This window comes from Poecilia latipinna, unplaced genomic scaffold (genome assembly GCF_001443285.1).
Source record: "Poecilia latipinna isolate Pla-1442-1.1 unplaced genomic scaffold, P_latipinna-1.0 Scaffold163, whole genome shotgun sequence".
Classification (NCBI taxonomy): domain Eukaryota; kingdom Metazoa; phylum Chordata; class Actinopteri; order Cyprinodontiformes; family Poeciliidae; genus Poecilia; species Poecilia latipinna.
Genome location: NW_015112779.1, coordinates 241,073 through 253,799, shown reverse-complemented (window position 1 = coordinate 253,799; position 12,727 = coordinate 241,073). Strand labels below are relative to the sequence as shown.

General features: G+C 42.0%; 1 protein-coding gene across 1 annotated transcript in view; it reads left to right on the top strand.

The window, feature by feature from the left end:
* LOC106945830 (Krueppel-like factor 6) overlaps positions 1-8,108 on the top strand; it is a 12,352-nt gene extending 4,244 nt beyond the window's left edge. Inside the window, exons 2-4 of the mRNA XM_015029803.1 lie at positions 1,697-2,318; positions 3,716-3,839; positions 5,288-8,108. Coding sequence (XP_014885289.1) covers positions 1,697-2,318; positions 3,716-3,839; positions 5,288-5,339 — 798 coding nt within the window. The 3' untranslated portion in view covers positions 5,340-8,108. The remainder of the gene's footprint in view (positions 1-1,696; positions 2,319-3,715; positions 3,840-5,287) is intronic.
* Positions 8,109-12,727: the final 4,619 nt, after the last annotated feature.

The following is a 12,727-nucleotide window of genomic DNA, read 5'->3' as shown; positions in this document are numbered from 1 at the left end:
GTGGGGGGGGGGGGGTTATGGGTTAACTTGGGGTGGCAAAAACAAAACCAAAAGCAGAAAAATAATGTCATGAGTTTTATTATGCTGCCATCGCTGAAAACCATGACTACATACACTGTGGGCCTAAAATGTTACAAACAAGCATACCGCTTATGACAACATAAGCAACAACATTGATGATGTTTACAATTTATATCAGTGACTTTTGAGATTTGTTTATATATTTGTGTATACTTAAACTCCCTAGTTTAAGGTTGGTGTGCTTGTCAATTTGAGCTTTAAAACTGCATTATCTTAATATGGGTGACAGGTGGCGCTCTTTTGGTTTACACACCCTGGCTATCATAATTATTTTGTTTTAAATCATTTACATTGGTTTGTAAATGATTTAAAAGTGGCTTTTTTCCAGTCAGCTGAGTGGCAATGCACAGCAACATGTGGGGAAGGGGCATTGCTATGTTACTCTGTCATACACACAGGAGGAAAAGGTCAATTAAGGCGTTAGCATGGAAAATTTTATGTTTTACACATAAATACGTCATTTTAGAAAAACAAGAAATCCCACCATTTCTGGTCTTTAATTGCATTAACCAACAGCTTTGCTTTTCATTCATTTTTATTAGTTTATTATTTGATATATAAATGACTGATAATCTCATTTTGTAACCCTCATGCAACTGTTAAGGAGCCTACGTCTATTTTTTTTCTTCATTTTTGGGTTATAGTCCTTGGAGAAAAGCAGTTGGAGGGAAAAAAAAAAGGAATCTGTCAAAATTGGAATTGGCAGGTCAGCCCAGGTGAAGCCTGATCGGTGCTCCTCCACATGCAAATGAACAAGTGAATGAATAAAACATACATAAGCTCTAAATTTAAATCTATTTTAATAAAAAAAATTATATGCAAGCTGTGTGACTGTGGAAGCACTGAGGTGACTGTCAGATTTAAAGTGGGTGCACCTGGAGCCAGATGGGGGGAAATCTTTTATTCCAGCCCCGTCTGACGAACACCTCCGACTTTAATGGCCTCTCCATATACGTCTTAAGTAAACTGGGAGCTGTGGTGTCTGTATCTGACTGGACTTGCTGGTTGCTGAGGGGAGGATGTGATTGCATGTCAACAGGGGAAAAGCAACTGAACGGCCCTTTGAGGCCGCAGGGGGAAGTTGAACGTCTTCCTTTTAAGGACTCTAAAGTTTGCTCAGTGAGTCATCAGCGCTGAAATGACGGTGCACGTTTGCAGCTGGAGACTTCCACCGGCTCCCTCCGGCGAAGGGTCACGTTGTGTTGGAGCCGAAGACGTGGAGCGAGTGTGAAAGTGTGATGTTTTCCCAATGAATCATTCAGGTCTGCAGAGATAATATTTAAACACATACTCACCCCAGCCAGGAGCAGAGTATCCCGTCGGTGCCTTCAAATTGTTGAGACCCATATACAAATCAAATCCAGGATTTTATTTTAGTTTTTTTCTGCTTAAATTCCTGAAGCTGATTCCTAAAAGTGCAGGAGTAGCTGTGATTTCCTGGTTTGCACGTCCTGTTGTAAGCAAACATTATGCTGCCAAAAAAGCGTGTTGGGGATGTGCACATGCATGATTTAAGAGGATTTCCCTCACAGAGGTGTTTCGCTGCTTCTCTTCAGGAAAAGCTGTTGCAATAATTTTGCTTCTTTTCCCCTTTTTTTTTTATTTCCCCCCCAAGACTTGCTTGGAGTTGGAGCGCTACCTACAGAGCGAGCCGTACGTTTCCACGTCCGAGCTGAAGTTCGGCTGCCAGGAGGACCTCTGGAGCAAGCTGATCCTGGCCTGCGGGGACAAGGCCAAGGCCGACCCGAACCTGGCCCTGGCGCCTGCCCACGACGAGGACAATCAGGACGGCCAGATCTTGGACAGCAACAGCGTCAACTCTGACGCCAGCAGCGAGGCTTCGGACAGTTTCGAGGAGCTCTCCCCCACGCACAGCTTTACCTCCAACCCGTTGGGGTCGGCGTTGGTTGGCTCCGGACCTTTTAGCCCCTCCGTCATCAGCACGCCGCCGTCCTCGCCGGAGGCCGCCGTGGGCACGGCCGCCGCCGTCAACGGCTGGGTGGCGACGCACGCCGGGCTGAACCTGCCCGTCAAAATCAGGACCGCCGGCGGCGGTGGTGGTGGTGGCGTGGGAGTAGGAGGGGCAGCAGTGGCGAAGGCCGCGGAAAAGACTGGACTCCTCTGCGGGGACGCGTCCCCGGACGCCCGGAGGCGGGTACACAGGTGTCACTTCAACGGCTGTCGCAAGGTTTACACGAAGAGCTCGCATCTGAAGGCACACCAGCGCACTCACACAGGTGAGTTTCAGTGGAATAGGAGGGGAAGGGGAGGTCATGTGATCTGTGTGTAAACAGAGCAGGAGGGGCTGCTCCATTCAAGGAAAACCACTTTGTCTCTATGCAGTCAATCCATGATTTATTTATTTTTTTTGTGATGACTGATTATTTTTGCTGCACTTTTTAAAAAGATTGCAACCTAAGTTGCAAAGCTTTATTTTTGCACAGTCTATGAATGACACTGCTGCACATTACCTTCCCACAAACGGAAGGTACTATGTAAAGTTCAAATAACATTTTCAAGTACCTTCTTTAAGTAACATCCTTAATACCAATTCATTTGTAGTAAGGATCTGAGGAGGGGTCAAAGTGGAAAAAGAAGAAAGTGATTTTTGGAAAATAAATAAGTAAGCTAGTGTTACCTGTTAGCATCACACACTATCATTGTGCATGTACGGCCTTTGAAAGACATTGAGAAACAGGAAGTTAAGTTAGGAAGTGGGCCGAGGGGATTGGTCAAAATTCAACCAAGTTGCAGTGATTGGTCAGAAGAAAAGTAAATGATGTGGAAAAGTCGCAATGAAATTCGCAAGTCCGCGCAAAAATTTGTGAATGACGAGTGACTGTTGATCAACGGTTGCGATCGCAGCTTCCTGCAGGGTCAGTCTGTGTGGTTGAAAACCAAGGGAAAAGGGGAAAAAAAATCACCACCAGTGACTCGTGGAAGTGCTGCTAATTCAGTCCTCCACCTTAATGGCATTGTCCAGCCATTGTGTAATGTAATTAAAGGCCCACGTTGCACCATGTCCTCAGCTGGAGCGCTGTGAGCATTAGCTCTGCATGGCTGGATACCTAAACTGTGACCTAATCTATGTGGAATGTGACTGACGGAGCCAGTGAGCGAACGAACGAATGGGTGGGAGAGTGAGATAGAGAGAGGAAGGTCGAGGGGGGGGATGAGGGGAGAGTGGCTGCACATGGGAGATGAAAGGACTTCCAAACAGATTGGGTTTCGCCATGGGAAAGAGCTGAGTGGGCGGGGAGCGAAGGGGGCCACTGGGTTCCAAATGGTCATTTAAATATCTTTTATTTTTATTTAGTAGCGTGAAATTGCTTGTGTTGTTTCAGTTTACTCGTTTATTTCTGTCCCCACTCACCCTTCCTCCCTCCCTCCCACGATGTACCAGTCTGCATTCTCGGCGTGCTGCAGGTCGCATCAGAATCCGAACCCGAGCCAACAGGCTCCGTAGGAATTTCAGTCTCCAGCAGATTGTGGGCGCTTTTTTTTTTTTTTTTTTTTTTTGAGTTGCGTCATCGCTCTCTCTCGCGCTCTCGTGGTTGATTTGAGTGCAATTTAAATAGCAACGCTAAGAATGTAAGTGTCCCTTTAACGTCTGCTCCGTGTGTCTGCTCCGCAGGTGAGAAACCGTACAGGTGTTCATGGGAGGGCTGCGAGTGGCGCTTTGCACGGAGTGACGAGCTGACCAGACATTTCAGGAAGCACACAGGGGCCAAGCCATTCAAATGCAATCACTGTGACAGGTAAGCCGCTTGTCCTCGCTCTCGTGATAAGGCTGCTGGACTAGCTCCATTGTCAGATTATTTGACTCAATAACCTGGGAAAATGTCCTAAGTGAAATAGTATTCCAGTGAAGCCAATACTTTTTCATTAACATTAAGGAATTGCAAAACGAGCTCCTATGTCTTGCTGGAAAGTTATTTGTAAGTTAGGTTTGTCTTATTTCAAAAGTACCAATAGATTTACACTAGTAAACAGACAAAAAATGCTTTGTAAGATTTGTTTCAGCAGCGTTCTCACAATAAAAACCACAAACCTAAGTATGTGGTTGCATTTTATGTGGCAGACAAACAAAAGTGAGTTATTGTGAGGTGAAATGGGGGGAAAGAAATATTGTTTTTCCACATAAATGTCTCAAAAGTTTTGCATTTGCATTCATGCCCTCTGCTCTAATTACCTTCAGAAGTCTTCTGCTTCATGAATGTTTCGTGGAGGCCTCAGAGGTTTTCTTTTAGAGAACACTGCTGAGAAAAACTAATGAAGAATCCAGAAGCAGCCAAGAGTTCACACCACTAATGCTGCACTGAGGCAGAACAAGGTGCTCTGGTCAGATCAGAGCACATTTTAAAGTTTTGGCCTACGTGTACAAAACTATGTGTGGTAGAAAAGTAACTCTGCACGTTACACTACCGTGCTGTGGCCTAGTCAAAGTCTAGTTCAGAGACGAATTAGAAAGTGTGTGTGAAGGCTTTGAAATGACTGTGAACTCAGTGAAACGTGGTGGTGGTGGCATCATCCTGTGGGAATGTGAAAGGCTGAATCAGAGCTGACTGACAAAGACTAGTATGTAGATCTAGACTGTATGAAACTGATAAACGGACCCGAAATGTTGCAGTGGGACAAAATGTGAAGCAGGGCTAAAACGATTAATCGTGATTAATCGATTATTGATTAGATAATTTGAAAGAACAACACAGTTGGAGCATTTTAGCACAGGTTTAGCTTCAAATGTTGAAGTTAAAACTTTAGAATTTTGTAGAAGAAAAAACACCACGGCTTTTTGCTATCCAAGTTTTTAATTGGTTAATCTGAAAATGAATCAACAGATCAGCCTTGCATTACATTGATGTCAAGTCCAGCAGAAAGGGCCGAGCTTTTCATGTTTTTATTTTGTTTTGGGGACTTTTTTGGCTGCAGAAACATCCTTTGCTACAAATGATCATGTGTACACTAAAAGAATGCTATGTTAATAGTAAAAAAAAAAAAGTTTAGTCCTTATTTAAAAACAGAATTGAATCATATATTTGCATCTTTTAATGTGATTTAAATTAAAAATTGACAGTGCAATTTCTTTTCATCTGATTCATCGTCAGCATAATCGATTAATCATCCATTGCAGCCCTATTCTTGACCTTTTTAAATCGTTTCCTTGGTTACCGACTGACCTCCTTTCCTTTCTCTCTGTCCTCAGATGTTTCTCCAGGTCCGACCACCTGGCCCTTCACATGAAGAGGCACGTCTAACGCAGGGCCAGCGTCATCCGGGCAACGCACCGAAGGGGAAATCCTCTTAAATTTTCTCTCTCAAACTTTTTTTTTTCTTTTTCTTTTTTTTTTTTTTTTTTCTTGGTGGAGAGAGAGAAAAAAATAAAATCCAAACACACGCCATCTCCCGACTGGCCTCTTGGTTGAACTGTCCCAGAGAGCAGAGCGGCGAGGGCGACGGGGGCGGGAGGAGGAGGCGTGTCCCAGCCAAAGCATGCCGTTTTGCACCGTACCGAAATAACCCAGTGCCTCCGGGACCTCACTTTGTTTATTCTTTTTTTGTTTTTTCGAGACGGGCGCTCTGATGGTTTTCTGTTGCAACAAGATGACAAAATCGCGGACGCGAGTGGGAAGGAAATGTTTTCCATCGAGGACTTTAAAAAAAGACGGTGGGGGCGGGGAGAAAAAAAAAACTAACAAAAAATGCTTAGAAAAAAAAAAAAAAAGGCGAGTGAATGAATCGTATGTATGGTGCATGATGTTTGGGGGGGGAACGTCTCCCCGGACAGCAGATACACTGGTACTTTACAAACCTGTCTGAGGTTAGCATGTCTGCACTGTGAATGTCTGAGATTGGCTGACCGGCCCAGGATGAGGATTAAAGAGGAGACGGATTGGTGCGGGGCTGGTACCAATGTTGCTGTGGACTGAATGAGATTTTGTGGCGGAGGCAGGCTGGGGGTGCGGGGGGCAAGGGGGAGACATTCCTGCTGTTTCCCCAGGTGGCAGCGTAAGGATGAGGCCAGGTTACGCCTGCCTCGGCTGTCTGACTCCCAGATGAGGGGATGAGGGGGGGGTTCGGATCAGCTTTGGATCCGACCGGAAAATAGGCATGAAGCCTTCTGCTCTGTGCCTCCACCCCCTCTTCCGTGAATGACAGAAACCTTGTTTTGATGGTTTTTCTTTTTACTTTTTTTTTTTTTTTTTTTTTTTTTTTTTTGGTGCAGCTACTAAATGTGCAATGTGTTATGTAGCCTGGTTTCTTAATTTTTCTACAAGCTACAAAACCCATTTGTAGTACCGACTGTATGAGCTGTGTGCTTAGAGGTAATAACACAACTATACTATTAACTTCAGTATCATAGACAGGTGTTGCATGGTTCTAGGGATTGTTTCCATTTCCAGTTTCCCACTGTAATCAGGACTGCAAATAGTTTCAAGAAAAGTGCAGCTAAAACGCAAACGGTTAGATGTTACAATATTGTACATAAAGGCCTCGACAATTCCTCCTTTTGGTTTTTTTTTTGTTTGTTTATTTTTAGTGGAGATGCACCGATCTGGCTTGACTGGCCCTTGCTGATATTTTTATATTTTTTATCAAACACAAATGAAGGAATAACTTGTCCCCCTTTGTGCATCTAGGTACATGTCTTCAACATTTACCAGATTCCTATAAATTAGCTTTTTTAATCATTGTTAAACAAAAAAGGGATCAAGTACCTCCTGTTAGCTGAAAAATTTGGGGACTTTTCATTTTTGATGCACTTAACGCAAGAAAAAAAAATATTTTTTTTCTCAGTATGTTACCATCCAGATCAGGGGGGAAAAAAATCGGCCAATTCCAACATCTGGCTGGTTGATCGGTTCATCTCTACTTTCACCCTTTTTTTAAAGTTTCCTCTTCATTGTGGTTTTCCATCTGCCTGGAGATTTCACTGCTGCTCATATCCATCTGATGCCTCAGAGACTCATTTCTGCATAGTATTTCTTCTTTTGTTTATGAATGTGTGTGTGCGTACACTCTCTTTCTTTCTATCTAATAATGCACTGTTGACCTTAATGGTGCCTTATGCAAGTGGCCCCCCATCCGGGGATGTCGCGTTTGTCGACTAGGTGATTTATTATTTAAAATATTTGTAATTTTTGTTTTTCAAGCTCTATCAAGGCTCAAATTACAAAACGGTTGCAATAGTTACATTTTCTCCATGACTAATTGAGCTGTTGCATTTGTAAGTCTTTCACACAGAGTACCTGTTATCAGTTTGTGTTAGTGTTTTTTTGTTTTTATTATGAGACGGAGCAGCAGATTAGCTGTTGCTTATCACATTTAAGTTATGTTGTAAATAAGACGATGCCGTACCCTGGGAGCACTTAAATTCATTTATTAAAGGCGTTGACTACTGTGTAGTATGAACTCGAGTCCATCTCGCACAGCACAAAGGTACAAAGTGATTAAGATGTCGAAATGGGAAAAAAATAAATAAATGAAAAAACAACAGCTCTGTTTCGAACGTGTCCCTGAGATTCCGACCGTATGACGGCATCAGACACTCGCAACAAAAATGCGACTTTCTTTTCCGCAGAAAGTGACGAAGCAATCGTCAGTGCTCGGCAACAGCTGGGGGAGGGTTGTCGTTTCCCCAGAAAAGGCTTTCTGAAACTTTAGCTTTAGCGTAGCTTGAACTCGGTTACCCCTCCACTCCTCTGTCAGTTCTTCCATCGCATCCAAGTGGGACTGAAGGAGGGGGGAAAAAAAATAAAAAAGCTAAAGATTTATTGTAATTAACAGGCTGCAGTCGGACAGGCCTCGCCTTGTACTGCCTCTCGGTAATGAATTGCTAAAGGCTTTGTTGGCATGGAATCTGTCACAGACTGCTGACTGTGTATGTTGGTTATTGACCTGTCTGGAGCGCGTTGTTTCAGCCAAAGCTGCAACAGTAATACAGGGGAAATGAAGGGGGGGGTGCATGAGGAAATTAGGCAAAAAGAAAAAACATTAACGATTGACACTGGGGCGAAAAGATGAAAGAAAAAAGAAATGGAGGTGATTTGACTTCAGTTGATCAGGGTGAGGCGATCTGTCCCAGGGTCGGCGACCTCCGATGTCGCAGCGACCGCGGCACGTATGGATTTCGGATCGGTCGCAGGAGACGGGGGATGAGTTCAAGCTTGAAACTGCTTGCTGCGGTAGATTTTGGGGGGGGAAAGTTGCTGCAAAGAGCCGCAGCATCTGACAGCGGTGAGCCGATATCCTTCCAGCGATAATTGAGCCTTGATTTAGCCTCGTTTATTATTTTTTATTTTGCTTGCATTTATTTCCACATCATCATCATCATCATCATCATCATCATATCTCTTTCATCCCACTCACCCAGCTGTTCTGTCTCATACTGAAAACACACTATCTTGCTCTCTCTCTCTATCACACACAGGCATACACACACACACACACACACACACAGCTCTTTTGTTCTCAACTGAATCTTTGTATAAGAGAAAAAAAAAGACTTTTGTAAAATTGTTATGTTTATGCTTTATGAAATTTTTATTTGAAATTGTTTTGCAAAATTGTTATATTTCTGTATGAATGTATTTTTTATTGGAATAATAAGAAATTCTTATCTGACTTTTTTTGGCTGGCTTCCTTTGTCTCATCAGCTGATTCGGCTCACTTGGGTTTTTATTACTGTGAGTGCTTGTTTTGCACGGTTGGAGGGGGGAAATGGCTGCCTTGCATGCTGCTCTGCAGTACTCAGACTAAATTAGACGCGAGGATATATAGTGCCTAGCAAAACAAAAAAAAAGTAAATGTTTAATATCCTTTTCAAACTTTTGCATATTTTCAAATCGGTGTGTTTTATCAGAATTTTATGCAAGAGACTGGCACCAAGTTCATACTTCAATCTGAATGAAACCGATGAACTGGGTTCATATCATAAATAATCTGAAAAGTGTGGCGTGCTTTTGTGTTCAGTCCACCAGTTCCTTCTGTGCACATCCAGAGTCTGATACTTTCTCCCATTGTCTTCAGCATAGCAGCTACATGTAAATCAAATCTGAAAGTTTTTAAAGCCTTCACACAGTTTCTCACTTGGTCCAGTCAAACATTTAGACGCTGCTGTAGTTTTGGGCTTGTTTTGCAGCCTCTGACAGGTTTTCATCTTCCCTGTGCCTGTTTAATGGAAGCATCTTTACCACTGTGGTGAGTTCAGGGTGCTGTGCCGTGCATATTTTCCAGCCCACATCGCCTGTTTTGTATCATTTTTAGGTCGCCTCTAAAAAGAACTCCTCTTTCAACTTGTGTGCTGTGTCTCTCTGTGGCTTGTTGCAAACCAAACATGGACTGTTTTGTGTCTTTCTTCCCTAAATTTTCATGAAAGCCAGAATTGTAGATTGCGGGACGTCCCGTCCCAAATGAAGTGTGGATCTGTACAGCTACTTTCGAGTTTACATGGACGCCCTTTTCCTGGTGCATCTGCAGTTTAAACAGCCCTCTGCGAGATGTTCAAAGCTTAGGATGTTGTTTCAAAACCTGCTTCAAACTTTTCCACAAATTCATAGCGGACTTTCCTTTTGATCATTTTGGAAGGAGACGAAATCTGATCACATTTATTTTTGTGAGATTCCATCTAAAGTTGTTTGACTTAAAAGTAAATCTGTGTCCATTGAACCTTAGGGAAAAAAATCCAGCTAATGTTTTCCCTAAAGACGCCACATGTTTTAGCCACTACAGTAAAACTGAGTGGACTAAAACCTAAAGGAGTATAGATCTGACTAAACATTGATTAAAAAGTGTTAACATGGATGCTTGACTCACATTTTAGATATATATGTGTTAAAAAAAAAAGAAAGCAAAATCAAATTTCTTCCATTTCACTAGTTTGTTGGACTACAACTTAAAATTATCTACAAAATACATTTAATTTGTGTTTATAAATGTGACAAAATGTGAAACGGTTCGGGGGCTGCTAGTAATTTAGCAAGCAAGTGGAAAATCATTTTATTTCCTTTGATTGAACTTTTCTTAAATTAAAAAAACATCCCACAAGAAAAAAAAAAACAAAAACAAAAACTTTTCTCAATGCAATATTCTGCCGGAGTGGTTTTACCATTTAAAAAAAAATAAAAAATTAAAACGAAAAGAAAAAAGTCTGACTGCTCATTTCTTCAAGTAATCTAGAGCTAATCAAAGCAGCATAAATAATTTATCTCCATCTCTCAGCGCCCGTGGTATTTTAATTCGAGAGCCGCCTTTATACATTTGTTAGCTAATTACTCTACTTGATATGGATAATAACATAAAAACAGCAGTTGATAAACCAAAGGGGCTACTTTAAGACACAAACTAACATCAGTACAAGGTGGAGGAAAGAAAAAACAAAAACCTCTCTCCTGCTTGCCGTCGACCTCGAATGGGCAGGCGGCGTATTAGCAGCCCCTGATTTCCAGTAAAAGCCCTGTGGTTTTCTAAACGAAGCTTTTCCCTCCAGTTGGTAATTAAGCCTCCCAGCTTGAGTGTTCAAGAGTTGTTGTTTTTGCCCAGAACACCGCAGCTCCTTGATGTTCTCAAACGGCTGCCTCGCTTAATTTGTCAATATCACGTCTAATGCATGAGCTGAAGAGAAGCCGCTCGTAAAAAGAAATGGAAAAAAAAAAAAAAAGAAAAACATGTTTGGGTTCAAACTCTTTATCCAGAGCTGGATATCTGTTGATGAATGTAATTGACTTTTTGTCCTTTATCAGGGCCGGTCCAAGGCTGCATGGGGGCTTGAGCAAAAATTGATTTTTGGGGCCGACTTCCTGTTTTGTCTTCCTCCCACCAACCGCAACAACAAAGATATCCGTAGAGTCAAGAAGGAGCCGCAGAACTGAATAAGTAGTTATGAAAATCTATAAATTATGCTACAAAAAAATTATGCCATATTTGCTAATTAATGCGACTCTAACAATGTCGACACACTGAAAGTATCAAACTATAAAAATGTATCAATGCGTTTAGCATTAATATTAAAATTATAAAAAAAAGTTATACAAATTTAAGTGAATATATTTGCATTATGAAATTAAATCCAAAACCAAAAGCTCATTTTCAATAAACAAAGGTGATTCAAAATTCAAAGCCCTTTAGTTTTTCAGAAGGAGCTACAAAGATGTGAACTTAAATGTTATAATAAATCACTTTCACCACTTTATGGAATGGTGATGTTACAGTTTGTACCATATTCTGATCATTCATGACATCACGACTCCGCCTCATCATATTCTCATCTCCTACCTTCTGCCCAACCCTAAATCCATCCCTTTTTTCCCCAAACACTAATTCAAAGCCTCCTTAGCTTTGTAAACATTGTTCTGCAAGGACCTCTAACAGTCTTTGGCTGGGATTTTTGCACTTTCTAAAAGTTTTCCTTCCTCTTCCACATTTTCTTTTTTGTCTGTGTTTTCCAAGCTTTTGTTTCATTCTGCTTCTTCTGCCTGTTTCTTGCATTTCTTTCTGACTTCGGAGGCTTCTGCAATTTTGTTTGCCTGATGTTTGCAAGGCTCCCCACTGAGCCTCGGTCGCCCCAAAAAGCGTCAGTCTTTTCGGGGTTCCACTTCGACGTTTTTGAGGCCGATACCTCAAGCCGCCTCTGCTCACCAGACAACAGCCTCCTCTCTGAAGTGGCCCGTCTTGGATAAAGTTTCTCATAAATCTGGCGCTAAGATTGCATTCCTCCTTTGATGTAGCCAGTACTCCCATTCAGCGTCAGCGTTCCCACATTGATATTGTAACACAGACTCAACCCCAAAGGATGACTGGGAACAATCCATCATTTTTAGATGTCACTCGTCTCATCTTAAGACGAGGGGGGCTATGGGGCATGACAATGCGAGGGGCTTGGAAATGCACTTTTGTCACGAGACGACCTAAAGCGCGCGAGAGCGTCAGCCGAAAGTAATTGCTGTTTGTAATTTTTTTAGCGTTCACTCCGCAACGTCGGTTTTACAACTAAGAGTCATTATTTTTCCGAGCCCAAATTGCATGTTTAAAAACCCCAAAGCCTTAGCCACAGGGGGACGCGTCTCTGCAGAGAAACAGCCCGAACTTGATACTTGAAAGAACTGTGCAAAATTCATTAGGGTGGGCTGAGCCATATGTTTCAAAAGCTACATCCTCCCCAGGGTTATTAAGCATTTCTCCAACCCCTACTCTCAGCTTGGTGAGACGCTCCCCTTCAAACAAGATACTTGGTTATATTTGTTCCCTAATTTAATCTTTAAAATCTAAATTTAACTTTTGGTAAACAACTAGTCAGGGGTTTGAAATATTTGTGAAACAAACAAAGGTAAATTGAAGTTGTATATTTAGGATGAACACTAGTTTTGTGTCTGGATGTTCTACAAAAAAAAGTGATATAAAGATGCTTTTAAAAAAAAATCTCCCATTTATCTCAATAATAGAAAATATAACCACTGAAATCTAAATTTTCCCCGCCTAATTTGTGAATAAAAACTTTAACAATGGCTCGTCTCTTTCACATTCTTGGTCAAAACCAGAATGAATCCAGAAAGTTTTGGGCTTTAATCCTTAGTAGGGAAAACTCAATTCTCGGAGTGGGAGCTGATTTAGTGTTTCCCCGTTTTGGTCTTGGTGAGGGCTGTTCAGC